This window comes from Malaclemys terrapin, chromosome 23 (genome assembly GCF_027887155.1).
Source record: "Malaclemys terrapin pileata isolate rMalTer1 chromosome 23, rMalTer1.hap1, whole genome shotgun sequence".
Lineage (NCBI taxonomy): Eukaryota > Metazoa > Chordata > Testudines > Emydidae > Malaclemys > Malaclemys terrapin.
In genome coordinates, this window is record NC_071527.1 from 18302146 (window position 1) to 18325419 (window position 23274).

The 23274-nt window shown below is 59.0% G+C and overlaps 1 protein-coding gene across 1 annotated transcript in view; it reads right to left on the bottom strand.

Annotated features, from left to right (window-relative positions):
* CARM1 (coactivator associated arginine methyltransferase 1) overlaps nt 1–23274 on the bottom strand; it is a 52744-nt gene that overhangs the window by 18833 nt on the left and 10637 nt on the right. The window contains exons 2-4 of the mRNA XM_054013123.1: nt 9706–9831; nt 5554–5660; nt 4856–4960 (exon numbers count right to left, since the gene is read on the bottom strand). Coding sequence (XP_053869098.1) covers nt 4856–4960; nt 5554–5660; nt 9706–9831 — 338 coding nt within the window. The remainder of the gene's footprint in view (nt 1–4855; nt 4961–5553; nt 5661–9705; nt 9832–23274) is intronic.

Sequence of the window (23274 nt, forward strand, 5' to 3'; positions counted from 1 at the left end):
TCAGCATCTCCTAAGAGTCAGAGATTGTCCATCATTCCAGGCGGTCTCGGGGTTCGTACGGCCTGAGCCCCAATTGGGTGAATTTTAACTGGGTTCCTTTTATAGACATTAACTCACAAATACAAGAGAACCGAGGCTGCAGGGATTTCGCAGGGCACAAAGCGCGTATTGTTTAATTAGCACCACGGCGGCGGAAGATAGAGCCGCCCGCCTGCATCAGTCGCTCTTACACGCACGCAGATCTTTGTGCCGGCTTCTGATAAGAAGCTACTGAAATTAAAAAGCTTATCCACAAAGGCAGATTTTCAAAACAGCCGTTCCTGGTAGAAAGACGCGGCTTTCAGAGCTCGGCCTGCCCCTCGCGTGGGTTTGGGAGGAACAGCTTTGCTTGCGGGGGGGGGGGGGGGGGAAATTGCTTCAAGTGTCTAACTTTGCCCCATTAAAAAAAAAAAAAAAAGGATTCACCCAGATATTGATCTGTCAGGGGATTTACAGAACGAGGTCCCCTGCCTTGGCAGAGTCAGCGTTGTCACCTCCTGCGAGCTCTGGAGAGAATCCCACCCAATAAAAAAGAAAAAATGTTTACTCTCAGTTAACCCTATTGGATCAAACAGCAGCAACACGGAGCTCTCCCAGAGTAGCTGAAAGCAGTGGACAAATACCAAGTTGAAAGCAAGCACAGCTGAGAGGGTAGAAAAAAGGGACCGGGAGCCAGGACTCCTGGGTTCTATCCCCGGCCCTAGGAGGGGAATGGGATCTAGTGGATTAGGACGGGGAGGCTGGGAGCCAGGACTCCTGGGTTCTATCCCCGGCACTGGGATCCAGCAGGTTGGGATTCCCAGATATGCCACTGGCTGCGACCTGACAAGGCACCTCAATCCCGCCACGCTTTCTCCCTCTGAAAAACGGGCCCCACCAGAGGGTGCGGCTCAGTGAAGTCTCAGCGACTGGTTTGAGGGTGGCAGGGGCTGTGGAAGGCGAAAGCGCTGACTAACTCAGGACCGAGGCCTAGCACCTCCCGGGCCCCAGAGTCGACAGAGCCCGGCGTCCCTCGGGTCGCACCCACAGAGGACGGCCTCCTGGGGATGGGAGGGACTCTACACCAGCGGCTACTAGCCCAGAACTGCCGCGCTTCCCTTTCCTCGGAGGCAAAGCTTCCCGGCAGATGGGCCGAGCAGTCCCGCCACAGGACCAGGCACATGAAGGGACAACGCAGGAGGAGCATCTGCCATCCTCCGTTCACCCTGGGACCAGCGAGTCCAACACAGGTGTGTTAGCTGGACTCTTCACTGCAGACCAGCCCTTGCACCAAACCATCGAGAGAAACAGCGTTCGATACCAACGGCTCCCTTGCAAATCTCAGGAGTGAAATCCGCACAAGCGCAGACGCTAGTTCCACGCGGCTCCCCGGCTGCGCAAGTCCTAATTAGACCCTCCAGGAACAAAGCCAGCTGGCTCGCCCTGGTCCCTGGCTGACAGAGTGGCCTAATTGGTTAGTCTTAATCTCAATTATTAATTACGTGTATTACAGTAGCACCTAGAGATCCCGACCGAGACCGGGCGCCCCTTCGCCAGGCGCTGCACAGACCGCGCGAGAGACAGTCCCGGCCCAAAGATCTACAGGCTAAATAGCCAAAGGCTGGGAGGGGAAACCGAGGCACAGAGCGTGGAAGACCTGCCCAAGGCCACTCAGCTGGTCAGTGGCAGAGCTGGGAACAGAATCCAGGTCTCCAGAGTCCCACTCGCTGCCCTGTCCACTAGGCCCCTCTGTCTCCGTGTGATGGATGGCGGGAATTGGGATGGTCACACGCATAGACCAAGATGGCATGAAGTGGGTGTGGCCATCAATGCCAATACCCGTCAGACAGGCAGTCCGGTGCCCAGATCGTGTGGGTCCATTAGGGAAGCGGCTGCTAGGAACAGAGCGTCTCCCGGCACCCAGGAAGCAAGCCAAGAGCCGACACTAGGGAGCCGCTGTTGTATTATTCAGTAGGTGGATGGCGGGAGCGTCTAGACGTCCCCAGCACGGATCAGATCCCACTGGGCCAGGCCTTATCACCACTCACAGCTTCTGCCTGCCCGGAAAATACACGATACTTTCAGTACTGCTCCATGCGGGGGTGGGGAGGGGGGCACCTCCAGGTCGCCAGCTCAAATCTGGCCCAGCCCCTGGTGATCTGCCCTCCGACGGCTCTTGGCTGGGAGAAGGGCGGGGCCCACTCTAGCTCCATGCCCCCGTCACAGTAAGGGGAGACTCGGCCGAGAGCCCCAGGCCTGTGTGGGTCAGACCCTGAACTCCCCTCTCCTGAGGGGGGCGGAGGCGGACGGGCACTCCCAAGGCCTGGCTGAGGTCATTGCTGGAGAGAACCAGGCGCCTGCTTGTGCCAGCGATAGAAATCCCTCCCGTACCCAGCGCCGCCGCACTGCGATCCCTGGCACAGCCCTTGGCGGGAGCCACGTCTGCACGGCTCAGCCCGATGCTGCCGGTCCCGGCCCTTCCCCTGCAGGGTCGGAAGGCATCGGACCACGCAGGCTAAACACATGGCGCCGGATCAGCTGCTGCTTTGGGACGTTCTGGGTGCAGGCAACCAGTGCCCCTGCCGAGAGCAGGCCCCGCTAGCCCTGCGGCCAGAGGCCCAGCTCCCAGCAGAACCTTTCCTAGGGCGCTGTCTCGTCTAGCTGCAGGTGACTCGGGCAATGGAGCTGGCTTGTCCTGCTTTCCTCCTCTCGCCATCCCAGCCAGTGCCCAGCACTAGGGTCCCCTCTAGCGGACGGGGAGTCAGGGCTCCTGGGTTCGAGTCCTGATCTGCCGCAGCCTCGTGGAAAGTCGTTTCCCATTTTCATGCCTTACTTTGCTCTATAACAGACTCCCCGGCGTTACCGCCGGGAAGCCTCGGGACCCTTGGATGGAAGGTGCAGTGTGATGAGAAACGCCACCACCATCTCTGGGACCAGACCCACCTCTGATGACTTTGGTTCCTGCTACACTCACCACATAACCAAAAAAACCAACCCCGGCCAATGGTACAGGCCCATCGCCAGACGGCGACAGGCAAATTATGAATGATGCAGAAAAGGTGAAGCGTCCGATAATTATTTCTGTCCTGTATTTGGAACAAAGCAGCATGATGTACTCAGACTTTCCAGTCCATTTGTGAAGAAGGAAGATGTGAAACGGCATTCACTAGGTAGAAACGTTTTTAAATTAGCAGGCCCGGATAACTTGCACCCAAGAGTCTTAAAATAGTTGGCCAAGGAGGAGATCTCTGGCCTGATCTCTGTTAATTTTTAATAAATCCTGGAATATCAAGGAAATTCCCATGCTTGGAAAAGTGCTGGATTTGTAGCCATATTCAAAAAGGACAAGCAGGATGACCTAGCTAACCGGACGTCAATCCCAGGCAAAATAGTAAAAAAGCTGATACGGGATTCAAAGAATTAAAGGAGAGGAATCTTATTAATGCCAGTCAACACAGAAAAATAGGTCACATCACACAAACCTGACTGCAGGTTTTGATGAGATGACAAGTTTGGTTAATAAATATAACAGACCTGCAGCGCGATCTGGATCGCTTGGCACGTTGGGCCCATTCAAACACTAGTTTCAACATAGGCAAACGCCAAGTTATCCCTCTAGGGACAAGGGCTGGTGGCCAACCCTACGACCGGGGACTGGAGAGCAGCGACTCTGAAAGGACGTAGGTGTCATGGTGGACAAAGGGAACTGCCAGTGCCCCGTATGGCGAGAAGGGCTGGTGTGACCCTTGGTATAGAAAACAGGGGAGCAGGGAAGAGATTTCACCTCTAGGCGCCACTGGGAGCCCAACGCTGCGGCCAGTTCTAAAAAAAAAAAAAGAGGTTGAAAACCTGGGGAGGGTGCAGAAGAGAGCCACAAATACGATTCAGAGGCTAGAAAAACACCTTTGGGTGAGAGACTGAAGCAGCTCAATCTTTTTGGCTCATGGAAGATTAATCGGGTCCCCTCTTGCAGCATCTACGACCTTCCCGGGGCAAAACCGCGGGGTGCTTGAGGGCTCGTTAACGTAGCGGAGAAAGGCAGAACAAGAACCAGACGGCTGGGAGTTAAAGCCAGAAACGAGGCCCCACTTTTAACAGCAAGGGGCAATTAACCAGGGGAACAAACTGCCAGCGGACAGGGGCTTTTCCACTCTCGAGATCTGCTAACCAGGAGCCTTTCGGAACGAGATGCTTTAATCAGACCCCAGGGACTGCACTCAGTGCAGGGGAATGGGGAGCAATTCCCTGTTACAAAGGAGGTCAGACTAGACCTAATGATGCTTCGGGTCTGGCCAAGACAGCAGAAAGCCCAGCTCAGCAGCCCGACGCGGCCAGCGTGTCGCACTCGTTCCCTTTGTACGTGTTGGCAAGTAGCTCCTGCGGGAAGTGACGCAGGGTTTAAATTAACACACTGCTGCTGCGCTCTGTGGTTGTCAGCAGACACGAGCCGAGAGCGCACGGAGCACTGGGGCCACTGGCAGCACGTTACCTTACTGCAAACACCCACCTGGTGGCGGGCACGACTATCTGACCCCGGACAGCACAGATCCAAGGGCTTACGGGACACGGCCGGTCGAACACGTGCTGCTGGCTTGATCCCAAACCCAGTGCAGAAAGGCTACAGGGATCCTAGCAGGGGAGGCGACAGCATCTCAGAGGCTGGGTGAAGACACACCCACGCTTCGCCAAATACATCCCTGACCTACACCCGAGGTGGGGGAACTGCCCTGTGGTCCGAAGGGAGAACTGCCCAAGGGAGGAGATCCCAACGTTGCCGGCCACGCCCTCCTCTGGAGTCTGACAGAGGGGTAGCGGGATTTCTCCTCCTCCTCCTCACCTTGTCTTTGAAGTCACTGTGGTTCTGCAGGATGGCCCGCTGGTACGTGCCCGTCCGGACGTAGTCCTGCATCATGTTCTGTTGCTGGGACAGGTAGCCGTAGAACTAAAGGAGACACGAGAGAGTTCGTTGACGCCCCAGAAAGGGAGGTGGGTCTCGCCCGGGGGGAGGATGGAATTTCCCAAAACAAAGCCGGCACACTGCCAGAGCAGCCGGGTGACTGCTCAGGAGAGGGGCAGGGTGCAGGGGGGCTTTCCTCTCGGGGGCCAGGCCATCTCAGGCTGGGCTCTTGGCAGGGCAGGCCAGTTGGTCCTGGGATAGAAGATCTCCGAGGAAAACCCAGGGCACTGCAGAAAGCAGCGCTGGGCACACGTCCGTCACGGACAATATTGAGCCCAACATTCAAGCATCGCTCTAGGGGGCGCTAACCCGCAGGCAGTGGGGCTAAAACGGAGCTCCTCCCCACGCCTGTTACTGTCCCGAAGGAGGCGGGGGCGCTGGGGTGGCCACCCTCCCTCCCATTTGTCATTAACGAATCCTGGGCCAATTCAATGCTGCCCTCCCCAGGTCTGCCCCGGAGCATGGCCTGTGAGGGTACCGCACAGCCCTTCCTGCGGGCGGGGGCCTCCCCGGGCAGGGCCGGCTGCAGCTCGACACATGCAGCTCCTAGGAGACGGGGCAGCAGCGGGCCCTCCTACCTGGAAGTACTGCACTGCAGAAGACTCCTCCGTCCGCTCGCTGAACACCGACCGCTCTGTGTTGTGACCCCGGCAGTTTTTCAGGATATTATAAAAGGAACAGAAATCTGAAAGCAGAACCAAGCGCTGGGGCTTTAGAGGGGTCATCGCTGGCAGAGACCCAGCGGGGGGGAAGCGCCTCCCCGATGAACAGTGCCCCCCTCTGGCCAGCAGGACTGAGGACAAACCCAGTGGGTCCTCATGGGGCTGTAGGGGGGGAAGGGGCAAGAAATGAAAGCTGAATGGGAGGGGAGGTCAGTGGAACAAAGGGGAAATCTGGCTGCAGAAAGCCATGCGCAGGGAAGCCCAAGGGCTGCCCTGAGGCTGGGCTCACAGGAGCCAGCGAGCCCTAGGGAGAAAAGGAGACCATGGGGGCAGCATCATAGAAACGTGGGGCTGGGAGGGACCTGGCGAGGTTGCCTGGCCCCGCCCCCGGCGCCGAGACCGGACCAAGTCAACCTAGACCAGCCCGGACAGGGGTTTGTCCGACCTGTCCTTAAAACCCTCCAGCGATGGGGATCCCCAGCTGCCCTTGGACGCTGTTCCAGAGCTCAACTGTCCTTCGCCTTAGAAAGTTTTCCCTCGTGTTGAGCCAAACTACGAACTCAGCTGATTTCTTCTCCTACCTCCAGTGGCCATGGAGAACAACTGACCCCGTGTTCTCCAGACTATATTTGAAGACTGTTTCCCAGTCTTCCCTGCCCCCCCCAGTCTTTTCTCCAGACTAAACATGCCCAGGGGGGTTGTAACCTTTCCTCACAACTCAGGTTTTCTACACCTCTGATCATTCTGGTTGCTTAGCACAGGGGATGGGTCACTTGATGATTCCCTGTTCTGTTCATTCCCTCTGGGGCCCCTGGCATTGGCCACTGTCGGAAGACAGGACACTGGGCTAGATGGACCTTTGGTCTGCCCCAGTCTGGCCGTTCTTATGTTCTCTCATCTGGACTCGCCAGTTTGTCCACATCTTTCCTAACGTGCAGTGCCCATAAGTGGACACAGGACTCCACCACTAGAGTGGGACATCGATGTCTCATGACTGACATCCAACCCTCCTGTTAATACACGCCAGAATATTAGCCTTTTTAGCAACTACATCACTCATTCAATTGGGGATCCCCTGTAGCCCCCAGACCCTTTTCAGCAATATTACCGCCTAGCTAATTGTGTACTTGGGCGTTGGATTTTTCCGTCCGAAGCGTAGTACTTGATTGAATTTCATCTCGTTGATTTCAGATGAATTCTCTAATTTGCCGAGGTTGTTTTGAATTTTAATCCTACTTCCAAAGTGCTTCCCCCACCAACTTGGTGTCATCTGCACATTTTATAAGCCCACTCTCCACTCCGTTATCCAAGTCATTAATGAAAATAGTGACTGACCCCAGAGGGACCCCGCCCAGTTTGACAGCGTTCCCTCTGTCAGCCAGTTGTGCACCCACCTGACAGTCATTCCACCTAGCTTGCGTCTGAGAACGTCACATGGGACCCTGTCAAAAACCTGACTAACAGCAAGATCTCTCACGCCTACTGCTCCCCCGCCCGGGCCAGGAGCCCTGTCAAAGGAGGAAATGGGGGCGGTTTGGCAGGTTTGTCCTTGACAAAGCCGTGCTGGCTATTCCTTCTAACCCCGCTCTCCTCCAGGTGCCGGCAGACTGACTGTTTAATCACTTGGTCCAGTATCTTTCCAGCTCTCGGAGTCAGGCCGACGGGTCTATAGTTCCAGCGTCCCATTGTACGATATTTGCACTTCTCCAGTTCTCCGGGACCTCACCCACCCCCCAGGAGTCTCAAAAATAAATTGCTACCAGTTCCGGGATTCCTTCAGCCAGCTTCTTGGGTACCTCAGCTGAATGTGATCAGGCCCAGCCACGCACGCAGCTAGCCGATGGAAGTCTTGAACCTGTTCCTTCCCTACTGTGGCCTGCATTCCTTCCTCCTTGTTAACATTAACGGTGCTGGTCGCCGTTAACCTTTTGGGTCAAGTCTGAAGCAAACCCGGCATTAAACCCCTCAGCCTTCTTGAAGTCATCAGTTATTAGCTCTCCACCCCGCTAAGTACAGGCCCTGCTCTCCCCCGTGTCTCTCTTGCTCCTGAGGTATTTAAGAACCTCTCTGCCCTTGCCAGGAGGAACTCGTTTTGTGTCAGGGCCTCGGATGTCGCCCCTAGTGCTGGTGCTATTTGTTTGTCCGTCTCCTTAGCAAGTCGGCCACGTTTCCACTTCCTGGGGAATTCTTTTTGGATTCCCAGGTCACTAAAGAGCTCTAACAAGAGGCCAATATGGCTCCTCCAATTCTTTCCATCTTTCCTTTGCTTCGGGCTGGGCTGCATCTCCTTGAGAAACAGCCAGCTCTCCTGAACAACTTTTCCCTTCAATTTTCTTCCCTGGGGACCGCACCTACCAGTTCTCGGAGTTTGTTAAAGTCTTTGAAATCCCTCGTCCTCCCGTCATTTCGTGATCCCTTTCACCCCTGCTGCCTTCCACTTCGCATTTGCTACCAATTCCTCCCAGCTGGTCAGAATCAGGCCTGAAATGGCTGAGCCCCGCCTTACCGCCTCCACTTTCTGAAACAGACAGGTGTCCCCAACACAGCCCAAGAACTTAGTGGAAAGGTTTTGTTTTGCTGTATTACTTTTCCAACAGGTGTCCGGGGCAGTCAAGTCCCGTTACTCCCAGGTCCTGGCTTTTGGATATTTCTGGTATTGGTTCTAGAAATGCCTCATTCCCCCTCCTCTTCCTGACTGGTGGCCTTAGTAGTGTCACTACCATGATGTCACAGCTATTTTTACCCCGTTTCTCTTTACCCAGAGACTTGTATGAGCTGTAGTTAGAGGAGCTCTCTGGGACCGACGGCAGCTGGGAAAGGAGGAAAGCTCGGCTGGGTTTTATGCCCTGAAATGGGGAGTCCGGGAGGCTTTGGACAGACGCCAGGGACGGACGGACAGGGCAAGGGTAGGTTAGCAGGAGGTGGAGACGCAGCCGATGGCCCAGGAGGTTGAGCTGGGAATGTTTCCAAGAATCCTGCCAAGGGGCGAGACGCAGGACTCGGTCAGCAGCTGCACCCAGGGCCTCTTGGGCAGACTAACACCAAGCCACTGGGCCCAAGCTGCTGAACACGCCCATCCCACCAAGACACTGCCTTGGGCAGGCAGCAGGACTGGCCGGGGGGGGGAGAGGAGAGGAGAGGGCGGCTCGTAGAAGGGGCAGGAGCATCGCTAGGAGGCGAGGAGCAGCAGCAGCTCAGAGCTGGAGGTGCTGGGGTCAGGACTCAGGTGCACGTGCCAGGACGGGAACAGCAGGGGGCGCTGCCGCAGCTGCAGAACAACAGTGGGGAAAGTGCAGAGCACCTGGCTGGCTCCAGCCAGCGCCAGCCGCTGCTCACATTCCTGGGCAGGGATGAATCCAGGGGAGGGGAGCAGGCACGACTGGCGCACACGGCCTGTGGGGAGGGGCCAGGACTCCAGACAGTCCAGCCATTTCGGGGAAGGTGCCTGTAAAGTAGCAGCACTGGGGCTGGCTGGATTGGGGGGACGGATGGGAGAAGAGCTCAGCACCCAAGGGGTTAACAGGGACCCCAGCAGGGGACACGGGGCTCTGCTGGTGGACCTGAGGCCAGTGAAAAGCAGGGGAGGGGGAAGGACTCGATTCACTAAGGAAGGGATCCGGGCACAGGAACTAGGCTACGGAGAGGCAGCTAGGACTCACCCTTTCCCCCCTAGGCCCCTGATTTCTATTCCGTGCTGTTCCACACAGGGACTGAGGCTAGGCCACCAGGTCTGGTAATGGGGGGGGGGGGGGGACGACACTCACAGGGCAGCCGAGATACCATTGAGAAGGGGGAAGAGAACCTCACCCCAACCCCCGCTAGCCTAGCACCATAGGGGCTGGATTTGTCCTTGCAGCGGGTGCTCCAGGGTTGGCCAAGCCCCGGGGGCGGGATCTCGATTACTGATGGCCAAAGGGAATTCCCAGAGCCAGGAGTCTGGCGAATCACCATGCGGTGGAAGAGTGACTGATGGGCTAGCTGGAGCGTCTCCTCCGGGTATAACTGGGGCCAGCCCAGGGGTGCGAAGCCCCCAGCCCACTAGCCCGCAGGACGGACGAGGGGACATACCGGTCGGCGTTGCGAACTGCATAAGGACACTATTACACCCCAGCGTGATGATGAAGGACTGTTTGCCGACGCGGCTGCATTCCGTCTCCCTGGACACAGAACACTTAAATACGCACACATCTTCATCTGGGGAGAGAAGAGACACGAGGGGTTAGCGTCCCACGAGGGGTCCCAGGCCACCTTTCAACCCCAGAGATGGCTGCAGTCCAGGCTAGCACAGGGCATCACCCACTGCACAGACAGGATGGCACAAGGCCTGGGACCAGCTCCCCCAGCAAGGGGGGGGGGGGGATTCCCCCAGAGATCTCAGACTTTCAAATCCCATCATTCCAATTCCCGCCTTGCTTTAATTCCCCACTTGTGCTCCAATGCGGATTTAGCGACCGGCATCTTGAGAGGCATTAGAGCAAGAAGCCAACGCGCAGACCATCCCAAAACTCTGGATCCCACCTTCCCAGAGGCAGACAGCTCTGACCTCACTCGCCCTGGCTTCAGAAATAGCAGGAGGGCCAGGCCACCCGGGCGTTTCTTTGGCACAGCAGCAGAGGGGCTTTCAGGAGACCGAACTCCCCCACACGCAGGGATCAGCAGGCAAGAGCGCAGTGGGCTTTGGGACCGGCGGGGCAGGGCACGCAGCGGAAGAGTCATGGTTTTGGCGCTAGAGAAGTGCTGAGCAATAACGGAGATGAAAAGGAGCCGCATCCCTCGCCCGCCTAGACTCATCCTCAGAGAAGTGGGCCGGGGGGAGGGGGAAAGGGGGCTGCTTCCCCTGCCACTTCCAGTCAGCTCCACGTTCTCCTCCTCCACAGAGCTGTCACTGCCATCCCATGCCCCACCACCTTCCTCAGCCCTCCACTCTCACCCGCTTCCGCCCTCTCCTCCTCGGCTGGACTCGGTCCAGGGGAGGCCGGAAATTCGCAGCCACCTGGTTCCCTTTCCCCTGCTGACCTCCTCCCCTCTCAGTGCCAGCCTCTGTGCCCACTGACAGCTCTCGCACACACACCCCTGTTCTTCCCAGCTGTCCCTTACCCACAATCCGTCCTCCTTGGACTGAGCCATACGGCCATCAGTCGCCCCTGTTGTAATGCCTACGGAGATGCCAGGCAATCAGCAGCGGCTGGATGGGCAGGGGGGACAGAGGGCACTGGCTTCCTGCATGTTGCAGGTGTCCCTGGGGCAGGAGGTGTGTACACACACGCCACAACAGGGCCATGCTCCTGTCTGAGCGCCAGCGTATTTTACGGCTTGATTGAGAAATGCAGCCTCGGGCACACAGAGCGTCTTGCTGCTAAGATGCTCTAACCCAGGGGCGGCTCCGGAGCCACATGCGGCTCTTCAGAAGTGAATCTGCGGCTCCTTGTCTAGGCACCGACTCCGGGGCTGGAGCTACAGGCGCCAACTTCCCAATGTGCCGGGGGGTGCTCACTGCTCAGCCCCTGGCTCTGCCACAGGCCCCCCCGCCCCCAAGAGCCTCCTGCATGCCACGAAAAAGCTGATCAGGAGGTGCAGGGAAGGAGGGGGAGGCGCTGGTCAGGGGGCTGCTGACGTATTACTGGGGCTCTTTGGCACTGTACATGGGTAAATTCTGGCTCCTTCTCGGGCTCAGGTTGGCCCCCCCTGCTCTAATGTCACAGTCCCTCCCCCGTGAGCGGGGAGAGCCCATCCCGTGACCTCAAGGGCTCGAGCTGGATCCCTTTGGCTCTCTCCCACGCCCCCGTCGGCCTTGGGAAGCATTTCCTGCCGGGGACCGGGCGGGCTGGGTCGCTGACTCCAGCAGATTCCAACAGGAGCGCTCAGATCCGCACCCCTGACTGCGGGGGCGGGCGCTCTGAGGAGACAGGTCGGGCCGTTCCCTCGCTTGCTGATGAATCGGTGTCTCAGGCGGCCTGTGCGCGCCGTACGGGGAACCGGCTGCAATGGGGCTGTGCAGCCCTGGGGTCACAGAGACGCGCAGCAATGGGATAGACGGGACCGCCAGCAACATGACAGTGATGTCACGTGCAGCAGGGGCCACGCGAACGTCCTTCCAGCTCACTCCCAACCCTCAGCCCCCTGCCAGCCCAGCCCTGCCGGTGCCCCTCAGTCCCAACCCTCAGCCCCCTGCCAGCCCAGCCCTGCCGGTGCCCCTCAGTCCCAACCCTCAGCCCCCTGCCAGCCCAGCCCTGCCGGTGCCCCTCAGTCCCGACCCACAGCCCCCTGCCAGCCCAGCCCTGCCGGTGCCCCTCAGTCCCGACCCTCAGCCCCCTGCCAGCCCAGCCCTGCCGGTGCCCCTCAGTCCCGACCCTCAGCCCCCTGCCAGCCCAGCCCTGCCGGTGCCTCTCAGTCCCGACCCACAGCCCCCTGCCAGCCCAGCCCTGCCGGTGCCCCTCAGTCCCGACCCGCAGCCCCCTGCCAGCCCAGCCCTGCCGGGTGCCCCTCAGTCCCGACCCGCAGCCCCCTGCCAGCCCAGCCCTGCCGGGTGCCCCTCAGTCCCGACCCGCAGCCCCCTGCCAGCCCAGCCCTGCCGGGTGCCCCTCAGTCCCGACCCGCAGCCCCCTGCCAGCCCAGCCCTGCCGGGTGCCCCTCAGTCCCGACCCGCAGCCCCCTGCCAGCCCAGCCCTGCCGGGTGCCCCTCAGTCCCGACCCGCAGCCCCCTGCCAGCCCAGCCCTGCCCGGTGCCCCTCAGTCCCGACCCGCAGCCCCCTGCCAGCCCAGCCCTGCCCGGTGCCCCTCAGTCCCGACCCGCAGCCCCCTGCCAGCCCAGCCCTGCCCGGTGCCCCTCAGTCCCGACCCGCAGCCCCCTGCCAGCCCAGCCCTGCCCGGTGCCCCTCAGTCCCGACCCGCAGCCCCCTGCCAGCCCTGCCCGGTGCCCCTCAGTCCCGACCCGCAGCCCCCTGCCAGCCCAGCCCTGCCCGGTGCCCCTCAGTCCCGACCCGCAGCCCCCTGCCAGCCCAGCCCTGCCCGGTGCCCCTCAGTCCCGACCCGCAGCCCCCTGCCAGCCCAGCCCTGCCCGGTGCCCCTCAGTCCCGACCCGCAGCCCCCTGCCAGCCCAGCCCTGCCCGGTGCCCCTCAGTCCCGACCCGCAGCCCCCTGCCAGCCCAGCCCTGCCCGGTGCCCCTCAGTCCCGACCCGCAGCCCCCTGCCAGCCCAGCCCTGCCCGGTGCCCCTCAGTCCCGACCCGCAGCCCCCTGCCAGCCCAGCCCTGCCCGGTGCCCCTCAGTCCCGACCCGCAGCCCCCTGCCAGCCCAGCCCTGCCCGGTGCCCCTCAGTCCCGACCCGCAGCCCCCTGCCAGCCCAGCCCTGCCCGGTGCCCCTCAGTCCCGACCCGCAGCCCCCTGCCAGCCCAGCCCTGCCCGGTGCCCCTCACTCCCGACCCGCAGCCCCCTGCCAGCCCAGCCCTGCCCGGTGCCCCTCACTCCCGACCCGCAGCCCCCTGCCAGCCCAGCCCTGCCCGGTGCCCCTCACTCCCGACCCGCAGCCCCCTGCCAGCCCAGCCCTGCCCGGTGCCCCTCACTCCCGACCCGCAGCCCCCTGCTAGCCCAGCCCTGCCCGGTGCCCCTCACTCCCGACCCGCAGCCCCCTGCTAGCCCAGCCCTGCCCGGTGCCCCTCACTCCCGACCCGCAGCCCCCTGCTAGCCCAGCCCTGCCCGGTGCCCCTCACTCCCGACCCGCAGCCCCCTGCTAGCCCAGCCCTGCCCGGTGCCCCTCACTCCCGACCCGCAGCCCCCTGCTAGCCCAGCCCTGCCCGGTGCCCCTCACTCCCGACCCGCAGCCCCCTGCTAGCCCAGCCCTGGGCTCCCAGATGCCCCTCAGTCCCGACCCGCAGCCCCTTGCTAGCCCAGCCCTGGGCTCCCAGATGCCCCTCAATCTCCGTCTGCAGCATCACCTGCTGCTTCAGTCTCGTCCCCTCTTCCCTCCTGAGCGGAGCCATCTGGTTGAGTTTATTCGGTGACTTGGGCCCAGGGCCTGCAGCAACGAGGCTGAGGCCCCCAAACTCATTTCACTGGTGAGCCACCTCGGATTTCTAAAGGGGTTTTTTAACCCGCCTCCCCCACTCACCCTGCCCCTTGGACAAACACCAATCCACGGACTGTTCTAGTCACTGGCTAGCGTGCTCTCAAGGAGGAACAGCCCCAGATTTTGGCACTCGTAACCCATCTGCGGGCGAGGCGCCCCCTTAAAATGGCCTTTGGCGCAAACAAAAAAACTCCCTTGAAGGCGAGTGTTTGCACCGGGCAGCGCCCTCCCGGGCTCCTCCAACTACCCCAGAAAAGCAGCAGCCGCGCGTGGGCCCCCCAGACCCGCCGAGGAGGGGGCCCTGGCCCAAGCCGGCAGGCAGCTCCCACGCACGCCGTGGCCTGTCTGCAGCAGACAGAGGAGTTCGCAGCCCCGGTTTGCTGGGAAGCCTCGTTCTGTGCCCGGCGTCCGGCTAGGCCGGTTCCACCGGCTCCTCATGGTCGTTGCGGTTTATTGGCACGGCAAAAGGAGAGCCCCTCCCAGGCCCCTTCTGCTGCTTGGAGCCTCAAGGGGGTTCAGCCTATTACAGCGGGATTAATGGACGCCGCTGGAGGGGGAGGGGAGGAGGGCTCGTTAGCTCCCAGGAGACTTAGCCATGGGGGCCTCACATGTTATCAGCACACGCAGAGCCAGAGGTGAGAAGCCCTCTGCAAATCCCCCCCATCTGCGGCCCGCGCAGCAGCCTGCCTGTGCAGATAGCTCAGACAGGCGAGGCCCAGGGCCGAGCCAACACCGCCAGGCATGCTCCCCCCCCCAAGATTTCCAGACTCGGAGGCCAGGCGGGAGCTGGACAGTGCGGGCTCCCCATCCTGGCATGTCAAACCCGCCTGCATGAAGCTGGTCTGCCTCAGTGCATGATGGGAGTTGTAGTCCACTTCTCTACAGCACTGGGGCGAGCTCTTTGAGCAGCAGGAAGTCCTTCGCCAGGGAAGGGTTACTCGTTGGGGGTGGGAGTTGGGGACGGAAAGTCCACAGGCCAAGACGCTGGGGGGGTGTGGGGAGGGAGACGACTCGGGGACATTTTGCCCTTGAGCACACTTGTGTGTATCTGGAGTGGACCAAAAATCCAGCTACAGCCGTGAGCGTGAGCCTCTGGGCCACTTACCCCACTATGATCTGGGCATGCCCATGTCTCCAACAGAACAGGGAACGACTTCAGTCTCCCCCGACCTGGACCGGACGGGAACCCGAGATCTTGGGGGGGAGATTGGGGGGCCTTGGTGGATACTGATCTGAACATGAGTGCCGAACGCAACGCTGTGCCTGAAGGCTAATGCCAGCCCGGGGTGCATAGACAGGGGAATCTCGAGTAGGAGCAGAGAGGTGATTTTACCCCTGTAGTTGGCACTGGTGCAAATCGCTGCTGGAACCCTGGGCCCGCAGTTCAAGAAGGAGGCCGATAAATCGGAGAGGGGTCAGAGAGCCCCAAGAATAATGAAAGGATTAGAAAATCTGCCAGAGAGTGAGAGTTCCAGGAGCTCAATCTACTTTGCTGAACAAAGAGAAGGTGGGGGGGGACTGGATCACATGGGGAACAGAGAACGGTGGCCCACGCTCCCATGGCTGGAAGTTGGGGCTAGACAAAATTCAGACTGTCCGTGTCTAATGAGTGGAGTAATTAACCGTTGGGATAGTGTCCCTGGGGTCCTGGTGGATTCTCCATCCCTGACCATTTTTCTATCAAGGTAGGAGGTGTTTCTAACAGCTCTGCTCTGGGAATCATTGAGGGCAGGTCTCTGGCCTGTTACACCGGAGGTCAGGCTAGATCACACTGGTTCCTTCTGCCCTTGGAATCTATTAAAAGCTCCATCCTCCGAGCTGTCCCGTTACCAGCGGAGCGAGATCTGGGGCAGCAAAGCAAAGGAGCTGGAGAGAAGCCTCCTTGGTGGAAATCACGCAAGCGACTCCCCCCCCCACCTCCCCGCGTCATGGCACGCGGCGGCTCTGGCCCCGGAGATTGCTACACTGCAAAAGGCAGACGCTTTCTGCTGCTGGGCACGGAGACTCCAATGCTGTCTTCAACAGACGGACGCTCTCAGCTGCGGGCACTTCCTTCCCCAAAGCGCCTTCCTTTGGCCAGGCAGGCTCTCAAATGTCTGCCACGGCGCGAGGGACGACAGACAAAGGACGGGGACTTGCAGCACCCCGAGCCGAGCGGGGGTCATGCTGCAGACTGTGCTGGGGAGGAGCAGGAAGAGGAAGGACAGGGCAGCGGTTGGAGAACTAGTCTGGGACTGTGGGTTCAAGGCCCCACGCTACCCAGGTTCCATGTGCCCGATGGGGACAGTGGCACTCCCCTACCCCTCCCTGGGAGGTGTGCAGACCCTGGGTGACAGGGGCCAGATAAGGACCCAAGACAGATAAATGCAGGGCCAGGCTTTCCCTTCAGTGGGGATCGTCCTTGCCTGAGGCAGGATGTGCAAAGGCTGCAGCCTCTCTAGAGAGGGAGTTTATCCTTCTGCTTCGTTTGCCTGTAAGTGACTCGGCATTGGTCCAAGGGACGGCGCCGGACACGGTCATGTGAACACGTCACTGGCAGCTGGGACTGACTTCAGCACCTCAGGATCCCCACACACGCCCCACCCACCTTAACTCCACAGCCCACTCAACCCTGGGCAGCCGGCCAGCAAGGGAGACAACTACACCACTAGGTTTGGGGATCTGGATCCGGCAACTCATCTCAGACAGGTCATCAACCAGCCATCAGACTGAGCATCTTCCAGTCCTTATTGGCCCAGGTTCGAGCCTGGGTCAGCTAGCGGTCAGAGGCTTCTGGTCGCACATGCTGAACATGAGTCCCCGTTGGGCTGCCTGGCATCAGGCACCGCCGTCTCACGGACAGGCCTAGCGTGGACAGCAGCTCGTCACCAACAGCGCGGACTGGGAACTGGACGCACTCAGGAGCAATGCAGGATGCACATTAAACCACAAACCAAATGCATCGGACAAGCCCCGGACCAAGAGCTAGTGGGTTTGGGGGACCTAGTAGGGGCCTGGTTTTCAGAGGGGGGTGCTCAGAGTTTTCTGAAAAGTCAAGCCACTCTTGGGAAGCCAGCGAAGATCAGACCAGATTGGTGGGTTCCCTCCCGGAGAAGACAATGCACTGCGCCTATCACCACATGACCTCAAAACACTATGCAGACAATGAATCAAACCTCATGTTCCTCACAACCCCCCCGGGGCAGATATTTAGTGACTTGCCCAAGAGCTCTCTTGGTGGCCGAGTTGGTAACATGCCACAAATCTGGACTCCCAGACTTCTCTAACAACTAGACCCTGTTCTCCTCTGAGAGCAGAAAGTCCTGACTTCCAGTCCTGTCTCCTCTAACCACTAGACCCCACTTCCTGAATGGAACCCAGGCGCAAGTACTGTCGGCCAGACCACTGCCCTACCAGGAGCCTCGAGCGCAAGCCAATCTCTGGCTGCGAGAGACCAGGAAGACTTATCTTGATGATCTCAAATCCACCCACTGCAGGACGCTCACTGCTCTGCCCAGAGAGGCTGGTATTGGCCGCACTTTGAGACAATACACTGGACTAGATGGACCCAGCCTGATCATCCCTAGGCCCCTAGGCCACTTTCCCCTCAAAGCAGAGAAAAGAACCCAGGAGTCCTGACCACCACTCTAACCACTGGACAACACAACACACCGCAACGCAAAAAAAAGAGCACAATTCTGCTCCCTGGAGCCGCCAAAGGTGTGAAGGACCCACAGTGAAACCTACCAGCCTGGATCCCCACTTCCTGGATTTTCTGTTTAATCCAGAATTCTGTCTGCCAGGGCAAAGCTCTGAGCACTGTGTGGCTCATGCCCTCCCCCTCGCTAGCTGGCTTAATGCTACAGAATCTGTATAAAAAAATATAATCAGAGCTATTTATCTCGGCAGACTTACAGGGGGGAGAAAAGAAAAAAAACACACGCCCAGCCAAATGCAAAGGGTTTTATGACACTTCCCTCCCCCTGGAAATAAAGATTCAAGCTGTCGCCATGAAAGGGGGGGAGATTCTACAGCCTGGGAAGACAAAGATGACAATGAGGGAAAATCAGTAAAAAGCCAAAGTCACTAATAAAACCAGAGCGCCGGTTTTCCCTGGGGCCTCAGAGCAGCAGCTGCTGCCGCCTCACGGGCCCCCTCTGGCACATGTCCTAGCTCAATTGTGGCTGACCCCAAAAATCATGACTCTCCTCTCAGGGCCTTCACAGCTTGCCGCTGACGGGCCCATCTCCAGCCCGGCAACACGGAAGCTGCCAAGGGTGTGTGTCTCTCTGGTACTCAACTGGCCTCCATTACCGGAGCCCCTAAGCGCCTCACACTCTCTAGTGTATTCACTCTCAGAGCCCCTCTGGGAGGCAGGGCGGGGCTACTTTCCCTGTGGGGCAGATGAAAACTGGCTCACAGAGGCCAAGGGACTTGCCCAGGGTCACACAGCAACTCTAGTGCATCAGGGATTCGAACTCAGGGCCCTCCCCATGTTCCACAGCCACTGGACCAGGAGGTCAGATCTTGGCCAGGCCGCCCCTGCTAGCTTCCATGAGGAGATGTTTCTGCTCATTCACTCAGCTCCGTCCACGTGCCACGGGGAGGGAGTGTCGTCTAGTGGGCAGAGCCGGACTGGTGCAAGCCTTTAGCTGCCACCAGAAATCCATCAAGAGGCATTAAGACGACCTCACCTGTCGAGTTCTACCTGCCTTTAGTCACGTGGAAAATTTAATGCTTCATTTCCACCCCGCCTCTCAGCTGCAATAGGCCGATCTCCTCCGCAGAGACGGGGTTCAAGCTCCCAGCTCTGCAGAAAGCCAAGACGTGGGCTGAGTGCCAGGTCTCTGCTGCTGGTTCGGGGGGTAGTCTCAGGCAAGTCCCATCTAAGGCACGTGACATACGTGGCCCTCGTTATGAGTGTATCTGAGCCTCTGTCTCCAATGACTTTATCCTCCCCACGTCCCTCTGAGAGCCGAGATCCCACCCATCCCCGCACAGATGGGGCCTGTGGCACAGAGAAGCTAAAATGATTTGAATCCAGGTCCCTCAATTCACAAGCTGTGCTCTACCCACTGCACCACCCTTCCTCTCCATTGCGCCTGTTTCCCAGCTGATGGAACGGGGCTAACGCTGACTTCGCTGCCAGGGGAGGACTGGGTGCCAGCAGCTTTGAAGCTAGAAAGGGCTGAGTGTATAATTATTCCCTACACACACTGCGTTTTCTCACACATCTTACTCCCAGAATCAAAGAGGCTCTCACGCCAATGCTGTAATTAAACCTGTTCTTCCCACTCCTATCGCCGCCAAGCCAAAAACCCCAACTGCACAGCTCCAGTCCGGGCATTACTCAAAGGGGGTTTTCCCTGTAAGCGAACGCGAAGCCGCAGGTCAGGAAGCGTTCTCCTCAGAGCACGTTCAGAGGCAGATCCTGCCTGCTCTGCGCTAGCAGCACGCTCGGCAGGCTGGGTCAGGGGCTCCAGACCTGCATTCCCCTAGGAGGGGCAATCAGTCTGTGCTGGGAGAAATCACAATCCCGGACGGGGTCTCCACAGGCCCCTTTCTGATTTATGTTGCAGGCACGGACCAGAAGCCAACCGGGCAAGGCGCTGTGCAAAACGAACAAAGAGGCTGTCTCTCCTGAGCTCTCCGCTGACCTCACGGCTTCTCAGTCCCTCCCCACACTTCCCAGAAGCACCAGTCTCCTCCAACGTGAGCTGGGCGAATGTTGTCCATTTGAAGCCGCTTACTTGCCAGACGGCGAGGCAGCATGGCCTAGCGGATAGAGCACTAGTCCAGGACTCCCTGGGTTCTATTCCCAGCTCTGGAACGGACCTGCTGGGGGACTGTGGGCAAGTCCCGGTCGCTCCGTGCCTCAGTTTCCCCTTCCACCATTTCTCTATTTAGCCCGTGAGCGCTTTGGGGCAGGACCGTTGGTCACTATTTGTACGTAAAGCCCCGATCTCAGGTGGGGCCTAAGGGCTAGTGGAAAATAAAGTCGTTCCTGCTTCATTTTATTGGAAACATCTTTGCGCCTTTCACAAACTCACATTTTACGCTGAAGGCAAGAAAACACAGCTTTTGTTCGGGTTGAAATACGAACACACCAGAAAACCCATCATCTCCCGAGGCGTGATTTACAGGGACGGTGCCCAGACACTCCAGTGATGGGCAGTAATAGAAAACCTGGAGACAAATGTGTCCCGCCAAGGGGATGGCAGGGCGTGACGTGGCTTCATCTCTTCAACCCCCACCCGCTCCCCGAGAAAGTCGCTGCATCAGACTGCCCGGGACACGTCCGCAGAACCCTGCATCTGCGGGACACTCCGCTGTAAGGTTACCCGGCAGAACAGGGAAACAGACACAGCCGAGAGCTTTGCATCCAGGCTCCTCAGCTCGGAGGGTCTCTCTCCAACACCAACCCACCCCTCCCCCAACCTCGACTCTGCTCTTTGCTTACGCGACCCCCCCTTGCCCTACCGACAGCAGCGAAAGCATCTTCAGCCTCATTTAACCGCAGCCGCCCTGCCTTCGAGACCCCCTCACATGTGGATTCCTAGCCACGGATTTGCCCAGCAGCTGGGCTCTGAGCCGCTCATTCATGGGCCCATGACTCCGAGCCAGAATTGCTGCCCTCAGCCAAAATAAACCTTTTCCGCCCCAAGTCTGCAGCCTGAGATTTGCCTGGGGGTGGGGCGAGAGGGAAGAGAGCGGTGGGGACAGGGCCAGGTCTGTGCAAACAGCCCTTCTCCAGCACTGGCAAAATCAGCAGGAGGGTGTCAGACCAGGAACCGACAGCAGCTTACATCTTACCCTGAAAGCAAAACCAGCAGAGGGGGGACCAGGCCGGCGGAGCCAGCCATCCTCCCGTCTCCCCGCCCTGGGGCGGGGCCACAAAGGCAGGGAGGAGAAGGGGAAGGTTCATTAGGAATCTGGGCTGTGGATTTCTTCTCCCTGGGTGTGCGTGGGGGGTCCCCCTTTGCTGCCTGAAGCCCCCCCCCCATCTGATCTGTGCGGCGCACAATCCCGCTCAGTTCTGTCCTCCTAAGGGCACGCTATTGCTGATTTCAGCAGGGAGGGGGCACAAGTCGGATAGCGACTGGCTATCTCAGGAGAGGAGCTACTGGTCGAACCGGCCTGGGAGAACCGACTCCCCTCATCTGTCCACCTAGGGCAGGCCAGAGACAAGCTGAGGGGCCCCACGCTGCACCCCCAGGGCTTCCTACAAGCCCCTCCCACTTTTCACAAAGTTACTTTAATTCTGGGAGCAGGGAAGCGCTGCAAGTTAAGCGAAAAACCCAGGAAGAAAGTTCCTGCTGGAAATGAACCACGAGTCGCCCCAGGCCTTTACTGCAGAGCAGGCAGAGGAGTGACGCTTTACTAGCCGAGATTAAATCATGTTTCTGGCGTTTAGACCCAGCTTCTCGTTTTAAGCTCGGGATGTTGCAAACTGTCGAAGTGGCACCACAACGGTCACTCCTGGAATGCTCCAGTTGTATCCGGCATCTCCAGCACCTCGCTCTGGGTGTCAAAGGCAGCAGAGACGCGGGAGGTTGTGCCCACAATCTGGGTGTCCCAGTGGCAGAGATCTCCTGCTTGCTAGGAAGGGATCTCAGCCATGAGATGAAGGACCAAAGAACCCACGTTGCAGAAATCAGCGGCTGCTAAATTCAGGCAAGGGCTACGTGAGGTCAGAGACCAGGCCATGGGCTCGGCAGGCGAACACATCCTCACTTAGAGAATTAGAACAATGGCATCCGAACAGATCTGCCTCCTGAAGGCAGAAGAAGCCACCCAGGACATGGTCTGGGAGCCTGACTTGTGCTGGGAACGCGAGGGGAAGGACCCCAAACATGTGGGTTTCAATCCCAGCCGAAGAGACGCGCTCTGCCGCGCAAGGTGCTGCTTTTGAAAGCTATTAAATGCAAATTTCTCGCATCCATGTTAATCAGCCTGTCAAGCGGGGCCCCTGGCTTCTTTGTGAGCAATCAAAGGGACGGCAGATGTGCCTTGGGCTTCCAGGCAGGCTGAAAGAACAGAAAGGCTGGCGAATAATTTACAGAGAGGCTACCCTAGCGAGGGTCCCTATTTATGTGCTGGGGGGCCCTGTCTCTCCTCCCTGCCTTTACACAAAGGCTTCGCTGCCAGTCCCTGGTCAGGGGAGTTTATTCCTCCTTTGATTGTTTAAGAAAACACCAGCAGCACTGCGGGCAACCCTCTGAAGGGAGCTCCCCTAACCAGGGCTGGGAAGGCAGTACAGAATCAGGAGCTGGGCCTCGAAGCCTGGACAGGCTGGGTCAGAACAGCGGGCCCGGAACGTGCTGGACCTTGAGACATTTTCCTCTATAGGGGCTGGGCCTGGAAGTCACTTTTCAGAACCACTTCGGGCTTTCGCTAATGCGAGGGAGGAGAAATGATCTGAAATCGCTACAGCCACACACTCACCACTCGGAGAGCAAGGGGGTGGAGAAGCTGGCTGAGCAGATAAGGGCCGAATTAGGAAGGGCCTTTAGGCCAAGGAAGGAAGGAAGATGCGTGGCCTAGCTGCCAGTCACAGCCCCGGATCGGCCACTGACTGTGGGTAAGCGAGTGCACCTGTGCCTCAGTTTCCCCGCTGTCTGAAGAGGATAATGATCCGGATCCTCCTCACTCGGGATGAAGCAGGCAGCATCTGCACAGCCGTTTGAAGAGGAAAAGCGCCGTGCAAACGCGAAATCCCCCTTTCCTGGAGTAACGTAGCAGGACAGCAGCATTGCCAGAAACCCCACGAAGCAGAAGGCCGTTTACATTCCGGCTGTGATTACACCAGGCAGCGTGAGCCGGACTCCGACAGCAAGGGTGCAGAAGGGCAGATCCCTTCTCCTAACACAGGGGTTCTCAGACGTTTGTCCTGGTTCCCCCCTTTCACACAGCAAACCCCTGAGTGCCACCCCCCTTATACATTAAAAACAAACCCCATTATAAATGCTGGAGGAAAAGCAGAGTTTGGGGTGGAGGCTGACAACTTGCGACCCCCCCCCCCCCCATAATAAACCTCGCAACCCGAGGGGTCCCGACCCCCAGTTTGAGACCCCCTGTCCTAACAGCTCTGGACTGCCGGGGAGCTGAGCCGATCTCCTGCAGCTCCAGCCGCGCCGCGTTAGCTAGGCAGGTGAGACCTTGTGCTCACGGGGCGGCAAGAGACCGAGAGGAAGTTGGCTACATCACAGGAACTCCTCTGCTGATGGGAGGGAGGAGTTAGCCAAGGACGGCCACAGGCTGCATGGTCTTTGCCTTCCTAAATACCCGACAGCGGAGGACTCTCCTCAACTCACCTGGGAGGAGCCAGTGGATACTGACAGCAAGACTGTCCCCAGAACCAGTGTCTGGGTGTACACCATCAGCTGCCCACCACGCATGCTCCTCACGCACCTCCCGCTGTGTAGATCTCAAAGCACTTTACAGACAGCAAGTAACCAAGCCTTAAACCCTGTTTAAAGGGGAAGTTTTGCAGATGGGGAAACTGAGGCACGAAGCGAGACAGCAATGGAACAGCACCTGGATTTCGAGGCGCCGGTGCTTTACCCACTAGACAAGGCTCCTCCGAAAACGGAG